This window comes from Leuciscus leuciscus (genome assembly GCF_965113295.1).
Source record: "Leuciscus leuciscus genome assembly, chromosome: 13".
Classification (NCBI taxonomy): Eukaryota; Metazoa; Chordata; class Actinopteri; order Cypriniformes; family Leuciscidae; genus Leuciscus; species Leuciscus leuciscus.
The window spans coordinates 33,782,282-33,797,509 of NC_138737.1; the positions used below are offsets into that span (position 1 = coordinate 33,782,282).

Here is a 15,228-nt window from a genome sequence, read left to right on the forward strand (position 1 = left end):
ACATACCTGTGGTTGCCTCACTAAACTCAGCAGCAATGGATTCCTCTTTAATTGTAAAGTTTGAGTCAGGACAGTGAGAATGCAGTCAGCAATGTCTTCAGTGTGTGTCAGAGACAGGGCAGACAGTGCACGCATGTGTTTGAGTTAAGGAGAAAGTAAAACTTGCCAGACCGGTTTGATTCTCTCCGAAAACGTTCCTCCTGCCCTTTTTCTTGTCCTATCCAATCAGAAACTCATTCCCACACCAGGAAGTATGTGCCATATGCCCTTAGGGTCACCTGATCACTAAAGGAAGGACCAACCTTTTCCTTGAAAAAAAATTCTCATGCCACCTTTTGTCTGTGATCTCTAAGCGTTATTCTATTAATAGAGAAGAGAAAGTTCGAAGCTGTGTGACAGCAAATGACCTGCTAGTCAATCCTCTTTGATATACAACATTATTTTTTGTCTATTTAGGAATTCCTATTTAAATCAAACAGTATATTTTACCATACATATTTATTTTCCTATTTATTTATTTATTATGAAAAGCAGAACTAGGATAATGAGAAAAACAATGCTGACCAGTACTATATTTCTGAGTGCTATTTATGGACATTGTAGCAAAATTTACATGATAAAAAAATAGGATTTGAATGTAATAGTCATTTTTGCTTAACAGTAGCCCTAAAAACATACTTAAAAAAAAAGAACATATTGTTCAGGTTCAAGTGTTTTATTTTTTCCCACTCAAAAACATAACTTTTGAAAAGCTTCAAAAACTTGTATTCAGCCAGAAAGCATCTTGAAAAGAATATAAAACCATCACCATGTTGTTTATAAAAATAAAATGTTAGCATACAATCCTTTGATCTCTATTTTGCAGTACACAAAGTGAAAGTCATGTGTCTTTATTTAAACTCTCATTTACACACGGAGAGGTTTGAAATGTCAATATTTACATATAATACAGTTGATGAAGAGACAAATATGGTATTTTCCCACATTCCGTTAGACTTATCTTTGTAATACAGTATATGCTCAAATACAATAACTCAACAACTTTGTGTTTGCATTTCAATAAGTTTCACTTGGTTAAACCTTAAGCAAGTGCAAATTACACAGCCCTTTCAAACCTGTCAAACAAGCAACAACTATTGACCTGTTGAAGCAGTTTGTTTTAGATTTAGCACTTCAGATGTTAACTTGTACTTTGGCTTTAGCAGATGTGGGGCTTTAAGGACTAAAACATCATTTATTTCTGTGATTTTATAATGGTTTTGCTGAATGACTTAAAAGATATGTCACCCACGCACAGGCAGTGTTTGGAATAGCGCACTACCACTGTATACTGTGCATAGAAATTCATATTTTCCAAATTCATGGCATACCTGAATGATGTACTACATTTGTCAAAATGTGCAGTATGCAGTGTGCTTGACCTCACATGTTCAGTGTGAGAAATGAACTACGTCACATCTGCTGCGATTGTGTTTCTTCATGTTTTGATCGGCAAATGATATTTGACCACAAAATTCGATTTAAAAATGTAAGATAACTTTTTATGAGGTAATGCGAGGCATATTACTGTTGCAAATGTTTATTGTAACATAACAAATACTGTTTTGCATACTATTATTTAAATATAGTAGGCAGGACACGCAGTGCGCTTATATTCCATTCCGAACATAGTTACTTTGGCTCTGATTCAAGGCAAATATGCTGTGTGAAAATTTGGTGCAATTAACAATTTAATTTTAAATGGATGGCTGTTAATGCGTCTGTTCGGCCGGACACAAACGTTCCGTCAGCTCAATGGAATTGTTTAACAAAGAGATATTTTAATCTCTTTTCCATTGCACTGCGAATTAAGCTGGCCAACCAATACGATTCACACTTTTGCACTTTTAGTCAAATGCCTAGAGCCGCTGCCGTTACGGAAAACTGTGACTTGGTGGGATATACTCCACCACCCAGTGGCCTATATGACTCTGAGGTAATATTAGGTCATATGTAATGTAATCTTGTTAAAATGGATTTAATAAAATTGTTTGCGAAAAAGTTTGGGTTTAGGAACCATAATCGAAGTCAAGGTATCGGTATTGCTATCGATATCGAATATTTTTGAACGATCTAATCTTAAATCGCATGCCTAAATCAGACCCAATTTACATGCCAAAAAATCGTGTTGATGTGAACAGACATTTAGCTGTAAAGAAATGTAAAATGAAATTATAATTAGTTTGTAGATCTATCTAGATATTTCTAGATAAATCTATTTCTTTTGCATACATTTATAAACTGTAGTCCTGCCTTACCTATAATGAACAAAATGTAGATTTAGAAATACTGGTACATAGATGCACAGACTGGAAGATAGATTGTAAGATAGAGACTGTAAGATAAATTCTATTTTTATCACACATCATACAAAATGTGACTCATAAACTTTGTTCTTGACTGAGCAGCGTGTTGGTTGAGAGAGTCGTAACGTGATATGATTTTTCATGGCTGTCTCAGGACAGTATGCAGTTCTTGTCCTTGTCTTTTCTACTGAGACTCTGTGTCCTTCTCCTGAAACTTCCTCTCCGGCTCTTGTCCTCGTCCTCTTTCTGTCCTTCTGCTCTCGCTCCACCCGTCAGCTGTGGCGGCAGAGGAATGCGCTGGCCCAGAAAGAAGCCTTCCTCCTCCGAGTCTGAGGAAGAGGAGCAGGTGGAGCAGGAGTCTTCGTGTCTGGAGCGAGTGGAGTGCAGGGTCAGGCTGCCGTTTCGACTTCGCCTGCGCTCTCCTTCCCGCCATTCCAGAGTTTCCAGGCGAGGTCTGTCGCTTCGTGAACCTCTGGATCGTCTGAGGTGCTTCTCCATGGGGGGCTGGCCACCGCTTCCCCGACGGAAACTGTGGTGGTACGACCCATCTGAAGGGAAGATGCTTGAGTGAGATCGTACAGCCGTAACAACACTTCACTAAAACTTAATGTGAATAGCTCACCCAAAAATGAACGTTTGTCACATTATTCTTTCATGAGAGAGGTTTGATTCATGAACAAATCATTCTTTTTAGTCAAATCTTTTTAGTGAATATGCTAATCCAGTTCAGAAAAACCAGTAGGAGTGATCATGAAACAGGCTGATCCAGTTCTCTAGTTTGCTGGTTCATCAGATTATCAGTGAATGACGACTTAAAAGAAATTGGATGAAACAACAGGAAACACTAAAAATGACTTACATTTACATTTAATCTTTTAGCAGATGCTTTTATCCAAAGCGACTTGAGGAGAGCTATAGAAGCAAATAAAACCAACCAGACCAGTCCCAGTTAGTCCAGCATAGTTCATGTAGCAAGGTTTTATTGATTTATTTTAGATTATAGAATTAATCCGTCAAGTGATGATGATGATGAAAAAGATGTGTTTTCAGCAGTTTCTTGCTGAAATGGCTAAAGACTTGAAATGCCAACAGTTTCTTTGTTTTAATATTTGACAAAAGTGTCTTTACTGAATCACTACTTACTGACAACGTTTCACTCTGAAACACGCAGCGTAACTGACTAAACGTGTTAAATTGTATTCTTTGATTTGATAATCACAGTTTGATAAGATACATTGCCTTGCGAAAGTATTCTTTTTTTTTTTTTCACATTTTGCCGTGTTGCAGTCTTATGCTAAACTGATTTAAATAAATGAAAATTCACATCAATCTTCACTCCATACACCATAATTACAAAGCAAAAACAGATTTGTCAGAACTTTATTTTATAAAAAAATAAAAAACTGGAATGATAACAATGCATAAGTATTTGTACCCTTTTCTGGGACACTTGAAATGTAGCTCAGGAGCTTTCCACTCGTGCTTGTAGATGTTACTACACCTCGAGTGGCGTTAACCTATGCAAATTCCATTGAATGGGTATGATTTGGGAAGGCACACTCCTCTCAATAAAAGGTCTAACAGCTGAAAATGCATATCAGAGCAAAAGCCAAGCATGAGGTCAAAAGAACTGCAGGTAAAGCTCAGAGACGGGATTGAGTCCAGACAGATCTGGGGAAGATTACAACAAAAATTCTGCTGTATTGAAGGTTCACAGAAGCATAGCCTCCATAATCCTTAATGACAGAAGATTGGAACAACCAGGACTCTTCCTAGAGCCAAACTGAGCAATCGATGTTAGAGTCTTGGTTAGAGAAGAGTGGTGATCAAGAGGCTGATGGTCACTCTGGTTGAGCTCCATGATCATATATGAAGATGAGAGAAACTTCTAGAAGGACAAACATCACTGCAACACTCCACCGATCTGGGCTTTATGGCAGAGTGGCCAGACTCAAGCCTCTCCTCAGTGAAGACACATGGAAACTCGGCTGGGTATTGACACAAATTTCACAATTCAATTCGATTTCGATTCACAAGCTTGCAATTCGATTCGATTTCGATTCGATTCAATATTGATTATTTTGGATATCAGGTACAATACATGGCAAATTTAACTAATGCTGTAAACTATGGGAGTCAGTTGTAGCCTATAGGCTTCATTAGCCTACTATAATAATGAAGGTAAAAATTAACTGATTTGTATACAAACACTCTTACACTTTTATTTATTTTTATAATAATAAAACATTAAATATTGAAGAACATTAAAAATTATAATGAATATGTAATATGGTGCATATATTTAGCAAAATGCTCCTCTCTAGAGTTAATTTTTCTAGCAGACTAACGAGTTTATGGTCACTGGATATGGTTTTTCTGAGGTAAATGTGACTTACGTGACATTGTTTACAAGCTGATTTACTGACGTCTTTCCACAGTTGAAACACTGATTGAGTGATACGGGTTTCGATAAGTTGTACTCTTATCTTTTAACACACTTTCAGATGCTCATTCATGTTTATTAAGGCGGAAGAGAAGATCATGTGCGCTCCGCGCTGCTGCTTCTCTTGAGCTGAGCTGCACCAGAGCGATCTCACGCCACATCGCATAAAACGGTATTTATGTTTTTGAATTTCGTAAGAAAATGGACATAATTTGAAATGAGACTTTGTTTCATATCAATAGTAACAAAGCACAAAGACTATTGTGATTTATTGGATGGGATGCGTGCTACAATGTTCCATTCATTCATCAACTGAAAACAGGATGAATAATTGGGATTTAAGAATCGATTTCGGTTCATAAAAATGAGAATCGATTAAAATCGATATTTTTTACCCAGCCCTAATGAAAACCCACTTGGAATTTGCAAAAAAGCACCTAACGGACTCTCAGACTTTGAGAAACAATATTCTCTGGTCTCATGAACCTCAGATCCAAGCGTCATGTCTGGAGGAAACCAGGCACTGCTCATTACCGGCACAATACCATCCCAACAGGAAAGTGTGGTGGAGCAGCATCATGATGGGGGTGTTATTCAGCGGCAGGGACTGGGGGACTCGTCAGGGTAGAAGGAAAGCTCAACGCAGCAAAATATAGAGTTAGCCTTAATGAAAACCTAGTCCAGAGCATTCAGAACCTCGGACTGGGCAGAAGGTTCACCTTCCAACAGGACAATGATCCTAAACACACAGCTAAGACGATGCAAGAGGCTTATGGACAACTCTGTGAATGTCCTTGAGTGGCCCAGCCAGAGCCTGTGCTTGAACCCAATCAAACATCTCTGGAGAAACCTGAAAATGTCTGTCCACCGACAGGCCCCATCCAACCAATTAACCTGACAGAGGATCTGAGGAGAAGAATGACAAAGTGCAAAATGTGCAAAGCTTGTGGCATAATACCCAAAACAACTTGAGGCTCTAAAGGTGCTTTAACTAAGTACTGCGTTAAGGGTATGAATACTTATGCAATGTAATCATTTCAGTTTTTCCTTTTTAATAAATTTGCAAAGTTGTCACAAATCGTTTTTTTGCTTTGCTATTATGGGATGTGGAGTGTAGATTGATGGGGAAAAAAGTAAAAGCGAAAGCCGCTTAGCTTCAAGCTGCAACAAAACAAAATGAAGGGGTATGAATACTTTCGCAAGGCACTGTATGTCGCTACTTCAGTTTTATTTTGATTACCAGTGCATCCTCATAGGTTTATTTTAATATTACATTGGATTTAATGAATTATTAGCTTTATATATGCCTTGCAGTTCCCTCATGAACCTCTGGTCTGGGAAACCCTGTTTCTAAGCATTTCCCACACAACCTTTAAAACCCATTTTTGTTATTTTCTAACAAATTAGAAAAGATGCTTAAACTTGAGAAACGTCAGACTGGGACAAAATGTCAGTTTGTAGTTAGTGATTCCTTAGAATTTCCCATAAATCCTTAATTTGTCACTCGGGCTAGTTTGGAACCTAATGTTGGTTTGAGGTTACCAGCATTTCTATATTTTCTCTATTTCTTAGATATTTTTTTCTAAATGAAAAATTTAGAAATGATTAAGCTAAATACAAATCTACATTTTGGTTTTGTTTCAAAAGTCCAATTAAACAAATGATTGTTTTCTCTAGCAGTGGTTTTGCATGTAGCTTTACAACAAATGTTCTTTTGTGTAGCATCTAACGTGCATAAGACTGTATTTTGTTTTATTGCTATTAGGATCTTAGGACAAAAGCTGAAAGCATTATGATCTCACCCAGCAGGTCCATTTGAGATGGTTCTTCAGTGCAAAAGCGCAACCTATGTCCCAAACTTCCCTCAGCTTCTTCACCATCTTCCTCCTGCTCCTCATCCTCTCCCTCTCTTCTCTCCATCTCCACCCCTTCCTCTTCCTCCCACTCTTCCTCTTCCACTGAATAACTGCAGCTGATTGGCTCTCTGAAGCTGACCCTGGCGGTGCTGCTGCGGACAGGTGTTGTGGGGAGGTCTTCATCTTCAGTGACCACGGGAAGGGGCTCCGAAGGCGTCTGCGAATCAGACGGATCGAAGAAAACAGGGGGCGGAGGAGGCGGAAAGGAGTCGGAGTCGATTAGATCATCAAACGCATCTGAAGACTCAAGTTGAGAGGAAATTCCTATGAGGAAGCAAAGTAAGAAATACAGCTTCAGACATGATAAATGATTTATTGCTTTAATTAATTTGACTCTGTGGCATCAAGCAAACCTGTACGACCGCTCTCGGCGATGTTCCCACAATCCTTTGCAGTGGAAGTCCCCCTAGATGTGCAGTTTGGAGGGAAAGGACCAAATTCTGCATATCCGTTCAGCTCCACTGTAAACTCCAGAGCGCTGTAAGGACTGTCTGACCGGCGATTCATTTGGTGTGTGCTGATGCTCAATTGGTCCTTGCAATGTAATGCTGCCCTGTCATTGGCTACCAGACAGAGCTGAGAGGAAACATGTGATTGTTTTGTGTGAGTTTGTCCATACGGTGGAGGTTCACCATTCGGTATAGGAGGGAATGATGTGTGAACACCTGCAAAATGACCAACGGCATAATTAGAGATGCTTCTGACTACAAACACTGTCAATAATATGTTCTGAGGGCGCTTTTCCAATTTACAAGTTATAGTTCACCACAAAACCAAAAGACAAAATTTGAAAATTTTAGAATTTTGAATTTTTGAATTGAATTGAAAAACTCTGATGCACCAATGCGACAATCATTTGTTCACAAGTATTCATTACTTCAATGAGCTCATTGTTTCTGCCTTAAATTAGTACATTTTTAGCTAACTCTGATTTGTATATGTACATTTCTGAAATACATAACTAAGACAGTTACCTCTGATAACAGATCACTATAAATTGTAATGTGGACTCTGCATTTTCTGTAAAGCTGCTTTGAAACAATGTGTATTGGGAAAAGCGCTATACAAATAAATGAAAAAATTGAAAAAATGCACTGCTGTTCATTACTTTTTGGTTGGTAAATTACTAAAGTCTCTTATGCTCACCAAGGCTGAATTTATTTGATAGGAAATACAGTAAAAACGTATGAAATATGATTACAATTTAAAATAACTGTTGTATATTTTAAAATGTAATTTACACCTGATTTTTCAGCAGCCGTTACTCCAGTCTTCAAGAGTCGCTTATTGAAGTCAACATGCAGATGTCATTTTTTACCTAAACCTAAACACTAATCATCTTGTCTGGAAACTTTTTTTAAATTAGCATATATTAAAGATAATAAATAACGTATACTTACAAATGTACTTTACAATTTAGAAAATTATTTAAAAAATGGATTACAAAAATACGAATTTGGGAACAAATGTGCTTAATTGTGTTTAAATCGCCATTGAGATGAAAGAGAATTATATATATAAAAAAAAAAAAAAAATTAAGAATGAGAATTCAGGGAGAAAAAGTCTCAATCACCACTGAGAATAAATAGTAATAAAAAAATTATAAAATGTGCTTTTTTCTCAAACAGCCACAATGCAACAACAAAAAATAATTACTAAAAATAGCCTCCATTCTCATAAAATATAATTTATTGATTTTTCTATTGATTTTGTAGTAAAATATGACATTTCTTGCCATTTTTTTAAGATTTAGCAACATTTTGTATTTCCATGTTGTGCTTAAATGAAAAAATAACATATATGTGTCAAGCATCATAAAAAAGCAGAGTAAAAAACAACAATAACATCTGTACCTTTGCTCTCCAGTGGGAAATGCCCCCCATTATCTGTAGTTGCTTTGACTGCATTCTTCTTTGTGCTAACTTTAGAGGTGGTGGCAGGGACACTGGTTCCCCCCTGTGGCCGTGGTGTGGAACTATGCTGTGGATTATGAATTAGTTTATGCGACACTGATTTGCTCTGTAGGGCAGAATCGCAGGAGTCGGAGTTGTCTGGGTCTTCCCCCAGAGAGCAGGAGCGTGAGCAGAAGATGAGTCCGCCGCGGGGCAGGAAGGGTCTGCCCAGCAGGGGGAGCCGACAGCAGGCACAGCTGAAACACGCTTCAGAGGCGTGCCAGTGCTGGCCCTCGTACGTCATCTGGCCCTGATCTATACCTGCAGACAGAGAGAGAGAGAGAGAGAGAGGAAAGTCCTTCAATCATGTAACCTCTCAATCAGGAACCATGGCATTTTTCTGTAATTGCTCAGCTTTTTACTGCTATAATTAACAAGGAATGTACTGTATTTCTAGCAATTAAATAAAATGACTTCAGAAATGTGTTCATGTCAACACACCTACAAAGGTCTAGCAGGTAAGTGAATAAATGTTTTATAAATGCAACTAGGTCATTCTTTTGTCAAGTCAAGTCACATTTATTTATAAAGCGCTTTTTACAGATTGCCTCAAAGTAGCTTTACAGAGATAACAGGAAAGTAATGCAAAAAAGTTTGTTTCCAGTAGAAAATAGCATCACAGTCCAGCTTAAGTAAGTTCAGTGATGGTTCAGTTTTGTTGTATAAAAGTTATTAATTTAGTTCATTTATATATAGCCACACAAACTGTGATGTCATCGTCCAGCTCAGTTCAGTTCTTGTATAATAGTGTCAATGCAGGCAGATCAATATTATTGCTGAATATTAAATTAAATGTCCCCAACTAAGCAAGCCAAAAGCCAATGGCAAGGAACCGAAACTCCATCAGTGACAGAATGGAGAAAAAAACCTTGGGAGAAACCAGGCTCAGTCGGGGGGCCAGTTCTCCTGTTATATACTTTTGTTACTTTTTTATTAAGTATATAACACTTAAGGCATAAACTAGCTTTGTTTTGTCAAAGACTTTTTAAATGTTTTTGAAGAAGTCTCTTTATGTTCACCAAGTCTGCATTTATTTGATCCAAAATACAGTAAAAGCAGTAATTATGGGAAATATGATTATAATTTAAAATAAATGATTTATATTTTTAAATGTAATTTATTCCTATATGGCAAAGCTGAATTTTCAGCATCATTGCTCCAGTCTTCAGTGTCACATGATCCTTCAGAAATCATTCTGATATGATGATCTGCTGCTCAAGAAACATTTATTATTTACACTATTTTAGAGGGACTACTCAGCACTCGTTTAAGGGATGGTTCGGAGTAAAATCAACCTAAGGTCCTTTGCACCATGACCTCGAGCCAAACATTTTTTTATTTTACAGAGACATGTTTTTGAAGGCAGAACCGCAGCTATCGGCTCTAAATGACATTACACAATTTTATAAGGTTGCCCAACATGGGACTCGAACCCACAATCTGCAGATCAGTGGCCTGTCGCTCATCTCGTTGCGCCACTGGGAGGACGTGTTTTCACACAGATGCCGAAGTCTCATAGTTCAACTGAGAATCAACTCAAAATGAAGATTTCGTATATAAATGGACCGCATGGTATATTTAATATATTTAATTTCAGAAAAACACAATGTCTGGAGCAGAAGCAACTTTGGCATCACTATTGTCTTGCGGTCTGGGCAATGAACAGAATTCAAACCCACGAAACCCAGTTTGGCCGAGATATAGCATCTGAACCTCGCTAAGTTCGTGACATCATAACTTTTGAACAAAAAAAATCTGCTCAGTCATTTCTTTTTTTTCTCCATTCTGTCACTGATGGAGTTTTGGTTCCTTGCCATTGGCTTTTGGCTTGCTTAGTTGGGGTAAATTTAATTTAATATTCAACAATCATATTGATCTGCCTGCATTGACACCATTATATGAGAACTGAACTGAGCTGGACGATAATATCACGGTTTACTCCAGAGCGGCTATATATATATAAATAAACTAAATTAATAACTTTTTTACAACAAAATTTCCTGGTTCTACGTCAGAACACCGGCTCCTGCATCAGCATCACACACATGCGTCGTGTTGCTCACGTGAACAGCGTCAGAGAATGACACGGAAGAGAAAAAATTATTGAATTAAGTCATAATTTTTGTGTGTGTTTTTTTTTTTTTTTGCACACAAAAAGTATTCTCGTCGCTTCATAACATTAAGGTTGAACCACTGTAGTCACAGGACTATTTTAACGATGTCTTGACTACCTTTCTGGGTCTTGAAAGTGGTGATTACATCATGTGGGGTCAGAAAGCTCTCGGATTTTATAGAAAATATCTTCATTTGTTGTTCATGTGTTCCAAAGATGAACGAAGGTCTTACAGATTTGGAACGTCATGTGGGCGAGCAATTAATGACAGAATTAAAATTTTGGGTGAACTAACCCTTCAATGAGCAGGTGTACCTAATAAAGTGGGCAGTGTGTGTGTGTGTTTGTATATATATATATATATATATATATATATATATATATATATATATACACACACATACCTATGCATACACATAAATACACCACAGAATCCACAAATTTATTCTGCATAAAGAAATTGAAGCCTAATTGAGACATTAATATAATGACAATGAGATACATTTCCCCATTCTCAATAATGTAATGCAAACCAGTATATTAATTAAATCACTTCTATACATCATAGTAGTATTGTTGCATTGCCTTTAATTTACATTGTTTTTTACTTTACATTTTTTATTCTTTATAGTGATGTAATATTATGGTAATGAGAAGTGGAAGATAAAATATGCCTAATTGTAATGACTATAATGTCACAATGCAACAAAACCTTAATGTCATTAAAAAGCTTTATTTTAAATGCAAAATGCATTTTTTTCTCAGGTGATTTTGTTGTTGTTGAGATAAATACATTTAAAAAAATTCAGCTCTTAAACCCCCTGGATCTCTGATGCATGACTGATGCTGCCAAAATGGTTTAGACTTTAGTTATATTTAAGAGTATATAGATATAGAGTTGTTTGTCTGTCCTCACCGATGTGTTCTCCGCAGGTGTCGCAGTATTCAGCGTACAGTGACTCGTAGCAGCGGCAGCAGTAGGGCCGACTCTCTCTCATGATGTACCTCTGACCCCCCAGCGCCGCCTCGCACTCAAAACAGCAGAAGTGCTTCATGTGCCAGTGCCGCCCCTCGGCCTCCGTGCACTCGTCCGCAAAGATGATCTGAGGGAGATATAGTCTAAGGTCATGTGGCACCACCTCTGCTTCTGTTCCATTCAGTAAGTGATGCAGGGCTGGGATCAAATTCAATTTGAGTTAATATAATAAAATGGGATTGTTGTAAGCCAGGATTGAACCTGTGTCTCCTGCTGAGCACCAAGGCACATGTGTGATAAGCACTACACAACAAATTCCGTCACCAAACGAATGAAAATAGAAACTGGGTGAACAATAGAGGGCTAAGAGCTGAAGTGTTCACCTCGTCGCAGGCCTGGCATCGGGGTTTGATGTGTTCAGCGTGGTGCCGCCCACAGTAGATGTGTCCTTCCTGGTAGAAGTAGATGAGATCCACCAGCAGCTCGTTACAGGAAGCGCACTGGAAACACTGAGGATGCCAGCAGGAGCCGTGACCCGCACGTGACGCAAACACCGCTATGTCACCGCCACAAATCTGCCTTCCACACTGATCAACAGCCGTAGAGGAGAGCGAAGGGGAAAAAGAGAAAAGAGAGGGATGGGAAGAGAGGTTTAGAAAGTCATAATTACAAGTTGGAAACTCAGCATTTTATGGAAGCCGTGACCGCTCCCACATGACCGCTGTGATGTCATATAACAACCAAGATAGCAGTAACAGTTAAAGATCCCATGAAATCTCTTGATCAGTGCAGTTTTCTTCCCTGTATTGACATATTTCCTCTTGAAACAGGAAGTTTGTGCAGGACACATCGAAAAAACTCCCCCTTTTTTATTAGCCATTAGCCTTTAGTTTATATCATAACGATGATTCATGGTTTTCTGCTTCAGAGATAAAAAATTATCACAATAATATAACAACAAAATAAAGCTCTATGATTTAATGTTTGAAAGCAAAGAAATTAAGATAAATATCATACATATTAGTATTGTCATTTTATGGTTGTACTTATTTTAACAATACAATAAAATTATTACAATAGCAAATTAATATTTTTTTATGTATTAAATTTTTTATAATTTAATAAATAAAATGTATTTAAATAATATTATTAATTGATTATTACATATTAAATATATATTTTATAGTACAATAGTGTTATTACTATAGTGTTTTCTTTAATGATTAAATAATACTTTTATAATTTAATAAAATAAAAAGCATTCAAATAATAATAATAATAATTATTATTTTATGCCCCGTCCCCCCAAAAAATCAATATTTTTGTCAATTTCTTTTTATGAAAATGACTGTACATTTCAAATGTTTATATACAACAGAATTTAGTTAAACTAGGTGGACATTCCTAATCTAAATAATAGTTTATCCTGATTTTTATCATCAATGATTCAAATTATTAATTTGAACATAAAAAAAAAAAATTGACCCACTCAAGGTTGTTACAGTGATTTTACCATGAGTAAAAGGGTTAATTCTGCTTCAATACATGTCTAGTACCCTTTAACGTTGCTTTAACAGCACGTCCCTGTTCTTTAGCAGGGTGACAACTCTATAATAAAAAGCTATAATAAAGTCAAAATTATAAACCTCACAAGTAGAAATATGAAAGAAAGATTACATACTAACTGTTCTGTGTTTGATGACATAAAAAACTGGGTTTTCACACAAATCAACAGAGCAAGACTTGTAATAATCTGCCTCTTCTCAACACAGTCACACCCTCTTGGCAGCTCCTCATCATCTGGAGTGCATTATAGGTGTTGAAATGTGGCAAAACACATGAAATATTGCTGGGGGTGTATGGAAAGTATGCGGTTTTATCTAGTACATATGGTATCTGTCTTGGCACTGGTCAGACCGGAGTCTGAATTTATCACAGCATATCAAAAAGTTTCCAGAAGCCACATGCCAGACGAGTGCCTCTTCAGCTCAAGTAGTTCTGTGCACACTCTATACTTCAGCTGAAGTGCTACTCAGCTAAATATGCACTATTTCTGGGAGAAGGAAGCAGCAAGTTCACATATCAAGGTGATTTTACAGTTGAAAAGTTGCATCCGGACTGATGTCATCAGCAGACTGTGCCGTGTTTGTCTCTCTCTTTCTCTACCTGTTGACAGATGGCTCCGGTCATGGTGACTGGAAAAAGTCGTACGATGCCCCGGCCCAGATTCTCTCTCTTCCTTTGCTGGCTGAATAACTTCAATTCTTTCTTCTCTTCTTCATCCAGAGAGTTACAGTACTGAGGCTATGCACACACACACACACACACACATACATACATTTACAATACTGTTACAGCTCACGCAAGACCAACACAGACTTACAACATGACATTCTCAACGTCATTAATGTATTGAGGCCAATATGAATGATGAATTCATGAAAACATGCTGAGTATGTGAGAGGTTTTACCTCGCTGTCATGGGCAGGCAGCTGGTGCAAGAGCTGTTTAATACGATATCGTTCTCCTGGACTGTTCACGTACGGAACCTTGTCCTCTGGAATACAGCTGAAGTATTGATAAACCTGTACATAAAAGAACACAAATACACACATATATTAGTGTGACAGAATTTTCCCCAAATTCCGTTAAAAAAAAATGTCATCAAATGAAAATGTATCAATTCCTTTTTTTAGGTTTTAATAGTTTTATTATTATTACTTTGAGAAATACATTCTACTGTACAATAGTAATATTTTTCCTAAAGTTAAACCAGTTCGCAAACCAGTTTAATTTGAACAGAAAAGCAAGCATGCGTGATTTGGCATGGCAGCTAATTTGCATAATAAATATCCATTGCCTTACCTAATGCAGCAAAGCAAATGTTTTATTCAAATTCTAAATCAGCTAAATCACCAAAAAGCTGTCGCTCGTCTCAATTTATCGCGATCTCACAAAGTTCCAAAGTTATAATCAATGAAGCTGACTGCGCAATGAATCTCTTATTTAGCCTACACAATGTCTACACTTCGTTTGTTATAAGTTAACTTGTGACGAGAAGATTTGCGCAAGTTCAGAAGTCAGCACTGGAAAGTGGACAAAAACTCTGAAGTTTTGAGTGGTGAGTGGATTCTAACTTAAACACCTCTGATTGGTTATTACGTTCAAGAAATCAACAGATATGTTTGTGATTGGCTACATTGCTCAACACTTCAAAAACAAATAGTAAATAGAAACTTTTGGCGCTCTCAAGAGGGCAAACACCCAATTCGTTTCTCCAATATGCTATTATTAGGAGAAACCTGAACCTAAACCAGCAGTTAAGGTCAGCTTTAACCTCTAAAAGTCAATTCACACCGTACAGACGAACGCCAACTAACAAGTTGGCAGTTGGGTTTATACTTTTATAAAAAAATAACCTGTTCAACATACACCGACAAACGCTAACTGAACATGTTCAGTAGGGTGAAAACAAACCCGACA

The 15,228-nt window shown here is 37.3% G+C and overlaps 1 protein-coding gene across 2 annotated transcripts in view; it reads right to left on the bottom strand.

Annotated features, from left to right (window-relative positions):
* Positions 1-15,228, bottom strand: part of prickle3 (prickle homolog 3) — a 51,755-nt gene that overhangs the window by 10,568 nt on the left and 25,959 nt on the right. Inside the window, exons 4-11 of one of the 2 annotated variants that reach the window (XM_082188702.1) lie at positions 14,217-14,330; positions 13,912-14,049; positions 12,129-12,332; positions 11,686-11,872; positions 8,558-8,917; positions 7,058-7,369; positions 6,591-6,968; positions 7-2,893 (exon numbers count right to left, since the gene is read on the bottom strand). In XM_082188702.1, coding sequence (XP_082044828.1) covers positions 2,496-2,893; positions 6,591-6,968; positions 7,058-7,369; positions 8,558-8,917; positions 11,686-11,872; positions 12,129-12,332; positions 13,912-14,049; positions 14,217-14,330 — 2,091 coding nt within the window. In that variant the 3' untranslated portion in view covers positions 7-2,495. Of the gene's footprint in view, positions 1-6; positions 2,894-6,590; positions 6,969-7,057; positions 7,370-8,557; positions 8,918-11,685; positions 11,873-12,128; positions 12,333-13,911; positions 14,050-14,216; positions 14,331-15,228 lie in introns of those variants that run through there. The other variant, XM_082188703.1, reaches the window with a different exon arrangement.